The sequence below is a fragment of the Anabrus simplex genome, chromosome 1 (assembly GCF_040414725.1).
Source record: "Anabrus simplex isolate iqAnaSimp1 chromosome 1, ASM4041472v1, whole genome shotgun sequence".
Lineage (NCBI taxonomy): Eukaryota > Metazoa > Arthropoda > Insecta > Orthoptera > Tettigoniidae > Anabrus > Anabrus simplex.
This window is the reverse complement of record NC_090265.1, coordinates 1,621,732,518-1,621,750,353: the sequence shown is the minus strand read 5'-3', so window position 1 is coordinate 1,621,750,353 and position 17,836 is coordinate 1,621,732,518. Positions and strand designations below refer to the sequence as shown.

The 17,836-nt window shown below is 39.4% G+C and overlaps 1 protein-coding gene across 1 annotated transcript in view; it reads left to right on the top strand.

Annotated features, from left to right (window-relative positions):
* RpL7 (ribosomal protein L7) overlaps positions 1 to 16,166 on the top strand; it is a 112,806-nt gene extending 96,640 nt beyond the window's left edge. The window contains exon 7 of the mRNA XM_067138280.2: positions 15,909 to 16,166. Within this exon, the coding sequence (XP_066994381.1) occupies positions 15,909 to 16,019 (111 nt within the window). The 3' untranslated portion in view covers positions 16,020 to 16,166. The remainder of the gene's footprint in view (positions 1 to 15,908) is intronic.
* Positions 16,167 to 17,836: the final 1,670 nt, after the last annotated feature.

Genomic DNA, 17,836 nt, shown 5'->3' with positions numbered 1-17,836 from the left:
GTTTCTTTTCACGCGTGCGCACACCCAAAACTCGGCAATAAACGACCGCCTCTTTATCATATATCGCTTGTCGCGGCGACCGGTTGTACAGTGTCTGTGTAACATCACTGGATCTCGGGAAATAGTGTAACCGGCCAGGCTTCTCCAGCCATACTTTTACGTGATCACTCTATATCAAGATTATTTGACATATTTATTTTAACTTCAATCATTTGTAAATAAGGCTTTTGGAATCATATTGTATATATTAGAACATCATTCATTATTTAACTTAATATATTACGTAGGATAGGAATTCATTATGTATTCTAAATATGGTTAATGTTGAGACAAAGTTGTTGTCATTTCATCTCATACTTGTGTACACGGAAAAGTTATCCTTGAAGCGGGGAAGTTGGATGAGTCACTGGGTTAAACTCATGAGCAAGGCACTACACAGCTACCCTTGTAAGCTTGGATTCTACATCATCGCCACGCCTACTGGACTTGTCAAGAATGAAGAGAGGGAGATAATGCGATCTACGAATCAAATGCTTCGTTGTATTGTGATTTGGTATCGAGCTGTTATCAAGAGTGGGGAGAGCCCGGTGATCTAACGCGGAGCAATCCTCAACTCACTCACACATCACTACCAGAACGTCAACTACTTTATTGATTTTTGAGACAGCGAGTGGTCGCTCCGAGACATAGTTCTTTTCGTACAGTGTGTTTGTCGGTTCGACACGGTACTTAGCTGCTGTGATGCTGTTGGATCTGCGTGAGACGAAACAAGCTTACGGCTTGTGAGATATTCAGTCATTATTCTGGACGAAGGACTACGCTTAGTTCAAGTCCATGGCATTTGGTACAAGTCTGTATAGTATCAGTAGATTAGCTAAGTTGGATTGAGATTTCTGCTAACATGGAAAAGTTCATATCTCTGAATTTTCTGCTACGATCAACGCTGATCAATTTTCACAGTATAGGGCCAATGTCTAATTTAAAGACTAGGCAGTTAGGGAGTGGTAGTCCAGATAGCCCAAATCACATCACAGAAGGAAAGGATATCCGCCAATTCTACAACAAGAAGATGGGAACGTGTAACCACGGAAAATAACGACCTCAACGGAAGCTGCAATTTGTGAGCTTCAAGTAGATAAAGCAAGCAACAGTTAATTTCAGTAACGTAAATTCTTAAAACCCTCCACGCTTAAAGGAACTTTTCCGATTCATCTCATTTTTTTGTATAATAAATTCATTTGTATTTTATATTGCGTTAATTTTCTTTCTTAAGCGATACTTAATGGTTGATTATTTAAAATCCTACCCCTGTGATTTAAGTACAAGTCTCTATGCTGGTAAACATAAATTTTGCTTTAAAATTTTTTGTTTAAAACTGTAACGCTGGCGCCCAAACATTACGTAGAGAAATGGGAAACCCTGGAATGATAATTAATTCTATTTGCGTGCAAGTCACATATAGTTTATATTATATTCATGTGTCCCCAGGTATTCTTTCGTCTCCTCTAATGAGAAGCATAGGAGAGCGAACAGTTACAATAGTGAAGAGAGAATGACATACAAAAACATTTCTCAGATCTGCAGAATGGAATTAAAACATGCCAGCCTTCGAATTCTTAGAAAGGCCACGGCTACTCAGTAGCAGAGTTATAACGCGTCATGCTCTATTGGTGGAAAAATGTCTAATTCCCTCCTCGGGAACATAGAATTTCCATTTGGAATTGCTAGGCGGGCAATAATTCTATTGTGGAGTTTTATCTCCCATATGCAGTTATCAGACTGCGCCTCTTATACAGGGCTTTTGATAAGTTCACCTGCATACACCCCAGTGTCAGTGGATAGGGTCTGACACATACCACTCTGATGAGTCTAGTGTCAGACCTAAGACGAAACGCTGGTTAATAGAGCAAACGCCTGAAAAGCCTTACATCTGATCTGTCAACTGTACCAGACGCCTAGTAAAAGTAAGTTTTATAGACAGCAGGAATATTTTCGTGATGGATCGCCATATTGTAAAGATACGTGGAACAGGTATTGCCGGGAAATTTTCAACAGGTTCTCGTTGATGTTATGATACCGATTTTAAGTTAATGGCTATTAATCACTCGGAAATGTATAATAATTGTGCAGCCACAAGAAAATTCGGCATAGGCCTAAGTGAAGACAAAGCTTAAAATTGCGTACTGTACAGAAAATGCATTCAGTGGCACGCAACAAGGATGCCTTAAAGAAGTCAAAGATGAAATTGTGAGGTATGTGCACAAAAAATGCAAGGGCGGAATTGCCTTACCGCGGTGCAATAAACTCATTCGTAGACCTTCAAAGTCCGCGATTAGGCCTATACATTGCTAGCCGCTTAAGGTGGCCGAACGCGGCAAGCGAGACGTGCGTGTAGCAGCAGCCGGTTATATGTGACGCTGAGTGAAAGTGACAGTGGTATAGTAAGCAAGAATATTTTCCCGATGGATTGTCGTAGAGACGCGTGGAATAGGTATTGCCGGCAAATTGTCAAGGGATTCTCTTCGATAATATGATGCCAATTTTAAGTTAATGGTTATTAAACCCAGTGAAATAAAGAATAATTGCACAGCCGCAAAAAAAATACGGCATAACTAAAGCAATGTTCGGCATCTACAGACAGTCTAAAAATGCGTACTGTATAAGAAAGACATATGATTTTACAAAGCACTTTCTAAGCCTGATAAAAAGTTTTTTATGGTAGGGGCTTTACGTCGCACCGACACAGATAGGTCTTATGGCGACGATGGGATAGGAAAGGCCTAGGAGTTGGAAGGAAGCGGCCGTGGCCTTAATTAAGGTACAGCCCCAGCATTTGCCTGGTGTGAAAATGGGAAACCACGGAAAACCATTTTCAGGGCTGCCGATAGTGGGATTCGAACCTACTATCTCCCGGATGCAAGCTCACAGCCGCGCGCCTCTACGCGCACGGCCAACTCGCCCGGTAGTTTTTTATGGAAAAAAAAAGTGGAAGTCGTCTTGGATTCAGAGAAATACGGTAATATATTTTTTTCAGAATGAAATTAAACATACTCTTTCACGTAGTATCGAATTTCGAAAAATAAACATTTCGTTGTGTGGATATTATCCACAAAGATGCAAGTTTTGAACAAACTGATTGCCATTTCATACTGATTTTAATGTGTGTGGAGGTTTTCTCGAATTTTACAAAAAATCTGATATAATGACAATCCGCGAGTAAAATTTTCGCTATTGTGAATTCTTGCTATAACGGACTTCTCTACTGTATTTCCTTTTTTCCCCTTCACCAAATCACCACATCATCTGCAAATAGCAAAGCATTCGCTTCATCACTGCTGATCCTCTGTTTTACACGTTTCATGATTTCATCCATCAATATAATAAAAAATAATGGCGACAGTGCAATTCCTTGTTGAAACCTTTTTTGTATAAAATGTTTGAGTCACCACTCCTCACTTGTACACTGTTTTTACTGTCATCATAAAACATTTTTACCTTGTTATTTAATTATTTTGGTACATTTCTTTTCAGTAGGCATCCCCATACGTTTTCTCTTAACTGTATCATAACGTTTCTCCAAATACGAAGATGAGTTCCTTGTTCTTTTCTAGCTGTTTTTCCATTAACGTTCACACTGTTATTGTGAAGTCTATTGTTCATCTATTCAGTCTAAAGCCATATTGTTCTTCCCCTGTGTTTCTATTATATCCCTCAGTCTTTTGTGTATGACTTTCTCCTTTATTTTTAGCCCATGTGATAATAGGGTTATACCTCTATAATTTTCACATTTCTTCCTATTTCCATTTTTGAATAATGGTACAATGCTTCCTTGTTGCCAATCTACAGGTATCCTTTCATCCTTCCATATGGCATTGAGGGCCTGGTATAGCCACCGTAGTCCAAAGCTTCCTGCTTCCTTCATCATATTAGCATTTAAATAGTCTTTTCCACTTGCTTTACCTTTGGTCATTGCTTTCACCCTTTCAAGTTCCAACCATGTTATTGGGTTCTCTTCTTTTTCTCCATCTATTATTTCCATTTTCTTATCACCTTCCTCCTCTGAGCAGTCATCCTCATAAACTTTTTCAAAATTCTTTGCCATCACCTTCTGAAGACCCTTTTCGTCATGTACTATGGATCCATCTTCTCTCTCTAATGCCTTGATTTTTCCTTGATTTATTCTTTTCGATGTTATTACTCTGTGCAATAGTTTCTGATTTCCTTCAACTATCTTGCTCGATTTTGTTGGTATACTCTCCCCAACATTTCTCCTTTTCTTCCGTGATACTCCTCTTGAATTTGTTTCAATCTTTTGTATTCCACATGTAACCTATCTATCTTATTCTCATCCCTCTGATACCTTTTTTGCTTTTCCTTATCCATTTGTCTTCACCTTGTTCCTTTTATTTTGTCAACCACCATGTTTCCTTTCCCTTAACCTTTGCTTTTGTTTTCCCCGCATACATCAGTTGTTGATTCCACAAATGTCTGTCTTAAATTTTCCCACTCTTCTTCTCCACTTCGTATTTCTGTGTTAGGCAACTTCTTTTTATCCAAGGAAACTTTTTATCCAAACGTGGAATGCCATTCTTTTATCCTCGTCCAATTCCCAAATCCTGATCTTTGTTTTCTTCTTCAGTACAGTTTTAGGGATTTTTACTTCTTTTAATTCCACAATTAATAATTTATGATCACCAGGGCTCGGAACTTTAGGAAAAGTTGTATTTTTTTCATTGTGTCCATTTTCTTGTGTGATTGTATTTTGGTGCAAATCGGGTGATTATAGTCACAATTGAGTGATTTTCATTTATCATATAAATGCATAATTTGGCTATTTTTTGCCTTACGGTCATATTTTGAGCTATTTTAGTAGAAAGGTCATGTTTCGGTCATATTTCGGCGGTTTGACAACAACTGTAGGTGTGCAAAATCATCTTCCAACTTACCGAATGTGAACTAGTGTTCACAAAACTGCTTCTCAGTAGCATGCTGTTTATATAAGTGGAATACCCTTTGTATACAATGAAGGTCATAGACCTCACCCTAACCAGTCCACTGTACTGGGCAACCCGGTCTCCTAGGCAGACACAGAAATAATCCGGAAAATCCCATCCCAGCAGTGAGCTAATTACCGTATAATCTCGAATACCATCCGCCACCGAATAAGACCTGCACCCTTATTTTGAAAGAACAAAATACAATAAAAGTGAAGTCAAAATTATTTACAATCTTTACTAATACACATCAAATGATTAGAAAATACAAATAAAAGTAAACAAACATTTCCAGAACGATATATAACGAGTTCATTCATCATCATCATCAGCACCAACTTTGTAACTTTCATCACCATCACCTTCCCACAAAATGTCATCGCTGCCATCCATAGCATTATAAATGCTACATTTCCTGAAGCTCTTCTGTATGAGATCTCCAGGGATACGATTCCATGCCGTCAAAATCCACGAACACAACAGCTGAACTTCCGGGCGCTGATTGTGGCCAGTTGGCGTCAGTGTGCGATTATCAGCCGCCATCCTTTCTGTATAGAGCTGTTTCAAGGCTGCTTCAAATGGGCGGTTCACGCAGACATCCAGCGACTGTAGCATAGGCGTCATCCCACCCTGAATGACTGCTAGGTCTGTTTTCCCATCCTTGATATGTTTCTTCACAGTGTCTGTTGTGTGGCCGCGGTAACTGTCGAGAACAAGCATGCACTTTTTTGTCCCAATAATGCACCAGGGCGACATTGCCAGACACACTTTACCCATTCTTCCATAAGTGAACTGTCCATCCAGCAGTGAGATCTGACGATAACACCAGCGGTTAGATTTTTAGGAAGCGTCTTTCGGTTGAGAACAATGTACGGCATCAATTTGGTTCCATTGGCGAAAATACACATTACCATACACCGTTGTTTTTCATTACCACCTGTTCTAATGGTAACACTTTCCACACCCTTAACATTCACAGTCCTGTCCACTAGCATTTCAAAGTAGGCTGGTGTCTGATCTGCATTGCCAATTTTGGAAAGCAAATATGCATTTTCCTTCCGCAACCAAATTATGTGGCGCTGAAGCGACAATAACTTCTTATCGTAGGCACCAGGAAGACGCTGTGAAATCGAGGTGTGCCTTCGTACGCTCAACCCCTTTCTTTTATAAAAATTAAAAACCCATTCTCGGCGTGCATTAAACCCTTCCGATGAAAGCTCCTTTGCGCTCTGTAATGCCTTTAGCTGACACATTTCAGTTGACACACCATATCCCAATTCCCGCCTTTCTGTCACATATTTACAAAGTTTTTTCAATATCTGGAAACTGTACACTCAGTCCACGAAAAGCTGTTAACACATTTTTCTTCTTTCACCAATCACGAATACACGACTCGTCAATATCGTATTTCCCACCGGCAGCATGATTTCCAATAGTTTTGGCTTCCCGAACTATAAAGGGTGATTAATTTAAAAGTTCAGAGTGGAGTGCCGAGGATTAGGCGCGCTGGGAAGCGGAGACAGCGAGCGCAGTGCCCGCCATCCCAAGCAGGCATAGTCGGCTCAAAGAAGCCTCATGATTATGCGTATAGAAACCAAACTAAACTAAGCTCACCGGCCTCATAGATGCTCTGGACAAATAAGTAAATGAATAAATTAATTAACTGGAAAACTGAACTCGCCAGTATTTACAGACGATACTGAAAGTGATCTTCAGCTGCAATGCAAGCTTAACATCTTGTAATGAGATTTCGAAACACACTTTGTAGTTCATGGACACCGATAGAGCGCACAATGTTCCTAATTTCAATTTTTAATTCTTCTGCAGTTCGAGGATTATTCCTGTAAAATTTTCCTTTAACCCTTTGGCACTCAGCCTATATGCAGGTGTTTGTTCGAAGACACTCAGACTAATTTTTGTGATTTTCCAAAGCAAATTACAAAAATTCAACACGTTAAGATTTTAACACACATTAAAATAAAATTAATCACACTAATACAGGAAACTAAGAGCATTTCAGAAATGAATATACTTTCGACGTATTGTTATTGGTTAAGCCCAAAAAAATTATTAAATTTCGAAAATAAATTTTAAAAAATAAATTATTGTTTTCAATGACAGAAAAATTAGACATTGTTGCGTCTTCCTTCTTTACTCTTAGACTTGAATGAAAGAACATTTAATTCTGAATAATTTGATATTATGATGTGTGTGCTGCAATTCACTCATGAAGCATTGCACAAAGTTATTCAGTGTACATGTAACGGTCATCAATGTCAGGTCCTCGCGGTCCGATGCACAGTGAGCAGTTACGACCGTGTCACTTCCCACATAACGGGAATCACTTTCGGCAAAAGAAGGTCATTACTACTGTCTAAATCATCTGAAAATTCAAGGATATTGGCCTCATTCGGCCTTGAATATGGCCTAGCCATTACGATAAAAAGATGACGCAAGCACGTGCAACAACGGAGTTATGAAAAGGAGTAAAATTGTAGTTTACGAAGTACATCGAACACACGATATACCAAAGAAACGAAATAAACTATAAACAAAACTCATAGCAAGATCTTGTTGTATTCATAAGCCAATCGAAACAGATCCACGCAATAACAACTTCAAATAACCACAACATAAACATTCACGGTCAACAGATTTCATTTGTCGAAAATAAAAATATTTTGTAGGGCTGGTGGATATATCTGTTGAGTTAAACGCAAATTCAACGCTTTATGGTACCGTCACGATCAACTGTTACGATTTAACAGCTACGCAAATGACCAAAATCCGTAAATAAGTCAGAGCCGATGTATCGGCGCCGTGAGCGTTTTCGCCATAACTTCTCGCGCCGATAGATCGGCGCGCTGAGTGCGAAAGGGTTAAGATTTCCCCATAGATTAAAATCACATTTGGTTAAATCAGGCGAACGAGGGGGGCCTTTACTGATGATCTCATCTTAAAACACTTTCCATAACCGTCGCATAAAGCTATGCGCTGTATGGGCCGGTGCACTATCCTTCTGGGAATAGCCATGCCTTTTCTATTCTTCAGTCAATTCAGCAAAAAATGGTTTCAGAATGTTGTGAATATAACGGTCAGAAGTAATCGTGTCCTGAAAAAAATATCGGACCAATAATTCGTCGGGCACTGATAGCACACCACACACCCACCTTCACATCGTGCAGAGGTCTCGGCTGTAAAATGTGCGGGTTGTCTGTATCCATGATTCTGTTGTTCTGTGAATTGACATATCACTCAAATGAAACCAGGCTTCGTCGATCATAAAAAGAAAGTCTGGATCCACAATACCGTCGTGGACACTATTCAGTATTCATTAGCCAATTGCAAAATCTTATTCTTGCAATGAAATCTGTAGGCAGTATGTTATGGACTGAAGGAGTCCGATAAAATCGGAAATGTAACAATTTTGTTGTATTACATGCTGAAGAAGGTGAAATGCCACTTTCCTGGGGTACTCTCCAGAGCGACTTTTGTGGACTGACCCAAGGCCAACTAGATAGACAGGCCATAAGGCTCCCCCTCCACTTCGGGCGCTACGTCATACTAGTCGCCGGCCGATTCACTCCTCGCCAGTGACTTGTAGGCTGATCTGAACCACGCAGCAGTGAGGCTATCGATGGTATTTAATGATATGACGTGTGGGAACATTGTGAATTATGCCCACGTCGTGTTGTATACCTGGTTGTAAAATCAACTGTAGTTCAAAACAGCCCAATATTTCAGTATCTAAATTTCCTACTGCCTTATTTCGCAAACAAAAGTGGATCATAGCCTTCCATCGAGCTGAATTCGTCACTTCAGCAAGCTCAGTTGTGTGCATAACACACTTCGATGAACGTTTGGTAATTAGGGAGGATTCTGTTAAAAGACCTGATGAGTCTATTTTAACTGTAAAACCTAACCATTTAAAACTCTCAAAAGACGCTATTCCTAAGTTTGAAAATGTGCCTGCCTATCTGTCTAAACATCTTCCAACACCGAGCAGAACTCCTATACTGCTAATAATAAGAGTTGGCGCGTGACATTTCTTAGAGTGAGGTTTCTTTTACTGCCTGCCGAGGCGGGATAAAGGAAGTGGCTGTGTGGTTGCCATGGAAAAGAGGGTGGGGCGACCGGTTGCCATGGAGATAAAACTTCAGGGCAGCTCGTCTTGCTGGGAGTTGCCAAACCTGTCACTGATAAGAACATGTTTGTATAAGAGTGATCGCAAATGGGACGACACCGCCTGGCCAGGTAGTCTACAAAAGATCACGGCGGTCAGAATGAAGGAGGGAACAAGTGAGCCGGAAGCGAGGGGTAAGAGCATGTAGAAAGAAATGCTGGAATGTGGCAACATCGTGAAATGCCACGTGCAGTGCTCCTCTCTCCAACCTTACCTGTCAGATGCCAACTTTAGTTAAGTCTAGTATAATCAAAGACGAGAAGAAATTGAAAAACGGGAAGAAGAAAGAAAAAAAGAAAGCTGAGGAAGAAGATGACAGGATCAAGGACTTCGATGATGTTTAGGGTAATTTCAGTATTAAACGCCAGTTAGATTTTGACAAAGTTCTGGCAATTTTAACAGCCAAAGTCTCTGTATTTTAAAAATTTATATGACAGGAAAATATTCCGAAAATTGGTACTTCTTTAACATTAAACGAGGATCTTGATTTTAAAGCCATTAAACATATTTTCATGAATGATAACCCTGATATACGTTCATTAAGTGACGGGGGCAAGATATTAAAATGGTCAAATTTGAAAAGTATTTTTAACTTCCTGTTTAGTCTTGCTTATAACTCAAAAGTGACTGTCCACGACAAAATAGAAACTGTGCACAAAATAATCGAATGTTAAATTGGTGAGTGTATCATTACTGATAAATTAGACTTTTGTAAGGGACAGTTAAATTTGGCCTTTGCAAAGAAGGTATCTTACTCCTGTACACTAATAACATGATTCGCTTCAAAAATGTTCGTATTTCCTGGGGCGTAAAAGAAGGTAAGACAGTGAACGTTTCTTACAATGCTTCACCCGGTGTATTTACAGTCTTTACTGCAAAACTAGGCACGGGAAATTCGGGTATTGATGATTCACATTGGAATTACTTGAAAAAGAAACTAAAATTGTTAAATGAGCATGAGAGATTTTGTAACTTGTTGGATGGAGTCTACGTAAATCCTAAGCTGAACTATAAAGGAGGAAAGGCTTTTTTTTTGCTAGTGGGTTATAAGTCGTACCGACACATAGGCCTTATGGCAACTACGGTATAGGAAAGGCCTAAGAGGTGGAAGGAAGTGGCCGTTGCTTTAATTAAGGCACAGCCCCAGCATTTGCCTGGTGTGAAAATGGGAAACCGCGGAAAACCATCTTCACGGCTGCCAAAAGTGGGATTCGAACCCACTATCTCCCGATGCAAGTTCACAGCTGCACGCCCCTAACTGCATGGCCAAATCGCCCGGTAGGAAGAAAGGTAGAGGGAGTTGCTTTTAGTAGTAAAAGTAGAGAAAATAACACATTAGCTACAACTGCACAGACTTTTATGTTGTCATCCAGTCTTAAAAAAAATAGAGATGTTGATTGGTTTCCATGTAAGAACATAACGTACATTTCTTAGAAGAACTAACTTTGCAAGTCCTTAAAGTATTAACAGATAGGCCTATACGTTATACGATAGAATGCATAATTTCTGATAACAGTGTTAATAGGAAAATATTTGAAAAGCTGTGCAAAAGCAATGCCTAAAGCAAAATTTCCGCGAGTGATCCACGTTCGTATTCAAGAAAAAGAGTGAATCGACTCGTCACTCGTAGAAGATGGGATACGAACGGTTTGGAGTAATGTAGCAGGGTCCCTCCTTCGAAGCCTGGCCCTTCTCGTGTTGGACAGGTGTTTTTTTTTTTTTTTTTTTTTGCCAGCATGTCATTGTTATGACATTACATGAATTGCACTTTTATTAGTTCATGTTTATTTCGTCAGCTCGTAGTGGGAAGAATATTTTCCAGTGTCGGTACTTCAACTTACCTGATGTACCCTATTTGACTTTTCAGAAAAATCTCAAGTCAGAATTTTACGCCAAATGTCGATAACCGCAAACGAATTGAACAAATTTTGTTTATACTACATTTGATGTATCTTTTAAATGTAAATGAATTGTAAATACGTGAATTCCTCGAATATTTTACGCATCCAAAGTTTTCGCCTATATTTTTCGTCAAAAAGGTGCGTCAGTTACTCGAAAATACGGTATTATGCATTTTGTTGCAGGTGTCAGTGTGACATAAATATTATTATTATTATTATTATTATTATTATTATTATTATTATTATTCGCTTAAGTGTTATAAATGAGAATGATTAGGTACATTTTCTTGTAACCATTTTTATGTTTTCTTAGTTTAAGATTTTAAATTTAATGGCCAATTACCATAGTAACTCTAGATATGTATGCTTTTTTTCCCTGGCCTTTTTTCACCTAGACTGTAGTGGAATATATGTGATAAAATCCAAGAATTAAAAAATCTTATTTTTTGTTTCTAAACGTTGGCAGGTATGCAATAGTTCGAACATGCATATTCAGTTTCGTTCTTAAAAATTGCAATAGGCTTGTGGCGAACTTTTCTGTTTTCTTCAAACAGCGTCATCTAAGCTAGGTTTACCGTGCATGTATTCTGAAAACATATTTCAAGTTCCCTGTGATGGTAACCTTTTCACTATAAATTTACATAGGATCAGCGTTTTTGAGGTTTAACCAGACATGGAAGTACATAACCTCTGAAATTGGTTAGTACACAGTTGTATCTTGTTAAGGAGAAGTATCACATTCTTATTTTATTTCAGGACCTAGTATTTAAATTATGTAGCCTTCAGCCTTTAAATGGAAATTCTAAGTTCCCATGGAGGGAATTAGATTCTTTTCCACCAATAGAGCATATCAAAAATCAGATCAAAAATTAGATGGATGGCTTTTCCGGCGTTTGCTCTATTAACCAGCGTTTCGTCTTAGGTCTGATACTAGACTCTTCAGAGTGGGATGTGTCAGACCCTACCCACTGACGCTGGGGTGTATGCAGATGAACTTATCAGAAGCTTATTTATGAAGCACAGGTTAATAGAGCAAACGCCGGAAAAGCCATCCATCTCATTTTTGATCTGATTTTTGATATGCTCTATTGGTGGAAAAGAATCTAATTCCCTCCATGGGAACTTAGAATTCCATTTGGAATTGCTAGGCGGGCATTAATTCCATTGTGGAGTTTTATCTCCCGTATGCAGTTATCAGACTGTGCTTCATAAATAAGCTTCTGATAAGTTCATCTGCATACACCCCAGCGTCAGTGGGTAGGGTCTGACACATCCCACTCTGAAGAGTCTAGTGTCAGACCTAAGACGAAACGCTGGTTAATAGAGCAAACGCCGGAAAAGCCATCCATCTAATTTTTGATCTGACTTCAGCCTTTATTTCTAAGAGTTAACTGCTCTGGGTGCAGTTATTGGGAAAACATGTTGTTTACACCGGTCTGAGTTGTGGGGGATTATTAATCCATGTCAACAGCACCTTTGAATGTCAAGGACTCGAGGGACAGCTCACATGTGCATGTAGTGAGGAATGTATGAGGAAGATGATCGATTGCATTCAATATAAGCGCTGGAGTAGAGTGTATGATATTGATAACGGAAAAACTTACACAGCCGAATTTGTCTATAATAATGGATGAATCCGTAAAAGGGTTCTCACTGTAACAGAAGGATATTGCAGAGATTAATATGGGAATTTTTGAACGTTGTAATGCCATTGTTACGGTGTTCTCTTCTACTGTGCTACAGCAGCTGGGGTTGGATGTGTATCTGAGTCTATCTCACTTTAGCCCGAAATGCCCGGTCTCTAAATTCCTCTTCTGCCGTGAATCATCCTTAGCAAGCTTATGACGTCTTTTTAATTTGTTCCTAATGTCCCATAATCAATAGAAATAAATTCTTGAGAATTTTAACATTTCCTTATGCTAAATGCTGGTTTTGCCCTAATGGGAATTACATTAAATTGGATATAAAATTGCATTGCTCTTATGGACTAATTTTCGGGAATTGAAATTTCTTCCGTTAAATGCGGATTTATGCTAAATCGAGGTCATGCAAAATCGGAGGTTACACTGTGTTATGAGGTGTTTCCTCCGCCTTAGGAACTAATGTTCTTATCTCTAGGCTAGTCATGCTCATGTTAAGCCATAATTTATAATATCTGTAAGACGACAGCTGGCTATTTGAATCGCACAGACAGGAGACGAGAGACAGGCACAAAGAGTAGCGTGGAAGATGCTTGCATTTCCCTTTTCAAACTAATATTTCATCTTTTTGATGTTTATCTAAACACAACTGATCATCGTTAATTTGATGGAACATCGTGCCTTAGACGTTATTGAAATAATCATCTAAGGGTTAAAACTAGTCATCGTTACTTCAGTCACCTCTTAAGTCTTTGTGACCACTCATCATTTGCATTGCATATCACTTTGACACTGAATTCTGCTGCTGCCTTCTCTAGAGAGAGCATCAGACTGGAAAAATATCATGATGGAGGCCATGGTCTGAAACACAGACCATAGTTTGTAGTCAAGAGGATCGACATCCAGACTACCAGAAGACCAATCAGAGGTGGAAGTGAAAGCCAGCACAGCGGTTGCAAGCCATTGTGGGTTGTCCAAAAATCTTGTTTGTCTGAAACCTGTCGAGAGCTCTAGTTCTACCGTGGAAGAGGGTGTTGTCGAGGTTCTTGACCATTCTCTCCAGCCCTCCCTCCTGGTGCACTTGGGCAAAGTTGCAATCATTAGTCATGGGACCTCTTTTTTATTGAAATCTGAAGCAAAGAGCCCAATATAATCTAACCACAGGTCGTGATTCTTAATTTCTAAAATCTCGCATGCTTTGTCCACCTTTGAGAAGGAAGCACAGAAGAAGGAAAATGTATAATTATTATTTTACGAAACAAAAAATATCAAAATTTCGAAGGGTGCTGAGAACACAGTCATGTGATGGTCCAGATACATTCACTCCCTCTCTTTCCCCTTCACTTTGTTTGCAAGGGTCCTTTTCTTCTCTTTTTTTAATTTCCCTATTCTAATTACTGTAGCTTGAGATATCTTTAAACGTTGCTGCTGTTCTTTCTACAACTTTGTTAACGTCTATCAGTGGGCCTCCATTTTCCTTTCAGCCTCAAAATATTCTCGTAAGGCACACAGCATATCTCGAGCTTGAACAACAATAACTAAGCCACGCCTTGTCATTACGCTTGCCTTTTTTTTTCCGAGGGAATGAACTCTTGGTTGCCCTTGTCGTTTAGCGGCACTTTGAACGGGTTGCAACATTTTATAGTTCAGCAAATGACAAGGTGTTAAAATGACACTATACAATACTAAAATTTACACTACACTAAAATGCCAGCCTTGATAATGATACACTTATTTACACGAACAGAATAGTACTATAAATATTTGGCTGGTTTCAAAAACACACTGTACAGATAATCATATCACTCTAAGCAGACACTGTTATACAGTATAGCCCAGCCACATATGCTACGGTATACTATATTGGCAACGTGGAACTCGGACTGACCATTTCACGGAGCTTTAAGACAGAGGGGGTAGAAAAAGGGAGAGCTCATGTCGAGCTGGGATTGGCTTAAATGGGAAGCGTGTACTGGTTGCCATAGTAACTGCCTCCACTTACTACCACGCTGGGAGCTGTCAGAACACGCACATTGTTTTAATAGCACTATACTTCTGTCATCTTCATTTTGCTGATTTTGAGACCTAAGGTTGTGAAAGCTTCATGCCAGAGATCTAGTCTAGTTTGTACTTCCGTTTGTCTCACCCCATACCATTACATCATCAGCAAAAACCGAGGCATTAGTTGTTGGATCCTGTATTTTAACCGCTTTTAAAACTTCATCCATTATGATCATGAAGAGAAGTGGTGAGAGACAACTTCCTTGCTGGACTCCACTCTTTGTTTTGAACCAACCTGACCTTCCATCCTGGACCTGGACACAACACTTGGTTTCATCTTATAATCGTACTCGTGCTATGTCATCGGGCACTTTCGTATGTCTCAAACATTCCCCTATATGCCCGCTTGGTACAGGGTCATATGCTTTCTCGATATCCAGAAAAAGTTATAAGTGTTTTACCTTTCTCCCATTACTTCTTATAGAGTATTCTGGTGGCAAAAATGAGATCTATAGTTATCTATGAGGTCTAAATCCATGTTGTTCCTCCTCAAGTGTAGGTTAAACATATTTTCTAATCCTGCCCTCAAGGATGGATTCATAGATTTTGTGGCCATGTGACACCAGGGTTATAGCTCTGTAGTTAGTACATTTCTATCACTTTTTTTTTTTTTTTTTTTCGACAATGGGATGATAACTCCTTGCTTCCAGTTATTGTGTATTACATTCTCTTTCCAGATTCTGTTTATTACACTGTACATCCACTGTTGTCCAACCTCCTAGTGCTTTGATCAGCACAACACTTAATTCATCTGATCCAGTTGATGTGTTGTTTTTCAGCTTAGATATTGCTGTCTCTACTTCCAACCATGTCAGCACTTAGTGGTATTTGTGCTGCCAAATTCATAAGTTTCGTCGTCTAATGGAGTGACATTTTCATAAGAGTTCAGCAAAGTTTTGAAGTGCCTTTGGAACTCCTGTAATATTTTGATCTTATCCCTAGTCACCTAGGGTCTCCTACAAAGTCTTCACTTGGAATGACCTTGACATCATTGACATTTTTCCATACATTTTGATCCATCAGAATATAATCTATTAATGTACCTATTTTATCATCCCAGCTATATCTTGTGATTTTATGGGAGTCCCTTTTCTTGAACTAAGTGTTACTCACTTGTTATTTCTTACAGCTGAACACTCCTACTGGAGGATGGCGCAAGAAGACGAACCATTACGTGGAAGGTGGTGACTTTGGTAACCGCGAAGACAAAATCAATGAGTTGCTGAGAAGAATGGTTTAGTTGTGTGGTGTAACTTCCGTATTCTTGAGTGTGTATTATTGAAATTAAACTCTTGAACAAAAATGTGTGTGTATATTTTTTGAGATATGTAACCTGTTACATAAAAGCTTCCATAAAATACAGAAATTCATTTTATGTTGCCAACAAGACATGTACCATTGTTCCCCAAACATTATCAGAATACTGCTGTATCAATCCCAGTTCTCTGGATGGGTTCCATGAAGAACTATCCTGGTGCAAATTTGTATAAGAAACATTCTTCTCTCTCTCTCCTAATACTCCTGAATAATGTTAAGTATTATTAGGAATTTGCCATGATGACTTCTCTGGATGTGTTCTTTTGTCTTCAGTTCTTTAGCACAGATGTCAGCATTTACTAACTGTATTACAAATTCCTCTAATTACTTTTACAAATGTCAAATTATTTTGTAAATAATAGTTTGAACTTATATGGGTGGAGCACATGGGCTGGTTAATGTCAGTCCCTGAATAAATGACGAGTGGAAATGAAAAACGACGTAATTGCCGCAAATGTCATTTTGAGGTTTTTGTTATGACATGAGTCTGTTGTGGTGATCCCTAGTGATCGGCAACGTTCTCGCTCGAGACATCGCAGATCTCAAGACCGATCCTCCTGTAGTGCAAGCTGTGCGACGTACCAGTAACTACGACTGTAAACTTGATAGTATATCATTGGCAGTTATTGCGTGAAATAACGTTCTCTTATGAAAACGTGTGAGCCAATACATTTTGGCCGAGAGGTATCGTCCGACGATATCTTTTTCGGAGATACTAGGATTCAAGGACCTGATCCTCGCGAGGAAACTATGACCGAGAATATCAGAACAATGACATGGAATATAGAAGGTGCAGTGAATGCTCTAAGCATGTCCCCAATTGATGAACTCAAAGACGCTGACATTGTAATCCTAACGGAGACCTTTCTTACGAAGGACTGGAATTTTGAAGGTTTCTACGACATCCATGTTCTAGCTCTGCAGGGACTAAAAGGTAGGCCATCCGGTGGAATCACCTGCCTGCTGAAGCCGAGATTTCACCCGTTCACTGTGGAATACAAGACAGCTGAGATGGTAGTGGTTAAAACAAGTTTGTGTTGGATCATATGTGTGTATTTCCAGCCGTGGTATAGAGATGAAGATATAGATATCATTAGCATTGGACTCAACAAGGTGGGACAACAGGAACTTGTTATACTCGCTGGAGACCTTAATTGCAGAGTCGATATTGACAATACTAAGTCAGAGGCAGTCCTCGGATTCCTTCTAGGAGAAGGTCTGAGCCTGATCAACTCTTACACAGAGAAGACATACATTAGTCGCAACGGGAGTAGCACGATTAATTTAGTATTCTCAAATATGAAGAAAGTGACAAACGTAGTGCAAAGAATACAGAAGAATGTCGTCAGGAAGCATCTACCTGTATTGACAAACTTTACTGTACAGCAAAGCATTCCTACCACATCTCATACCATAAAACGGACCAGAGCACTAGATGTACAAACGATCGAGGAATCCACCCCTTTGATCACAAGCAATACAGCATGGACACATAGACACCGCTCTACAGGAACTAGAAGACATCATACTCAGCGCAACGACAGTAGCACCGGCATTCAAGAGGAAAACCAAGCCCTGGTTCAACGCAGCCTGTTACCAGTCCAGGAAAACAACGATTCAATCGCTGCACGCGGCGTTAATGTCACCCTGTGAAACCTCCCATCGCGAATACTCCAGGAAAAGACAGCTACAAAGCGCTGATCAGAGAAACAAAGAGGAAATATTCTGATGAAACAGTGG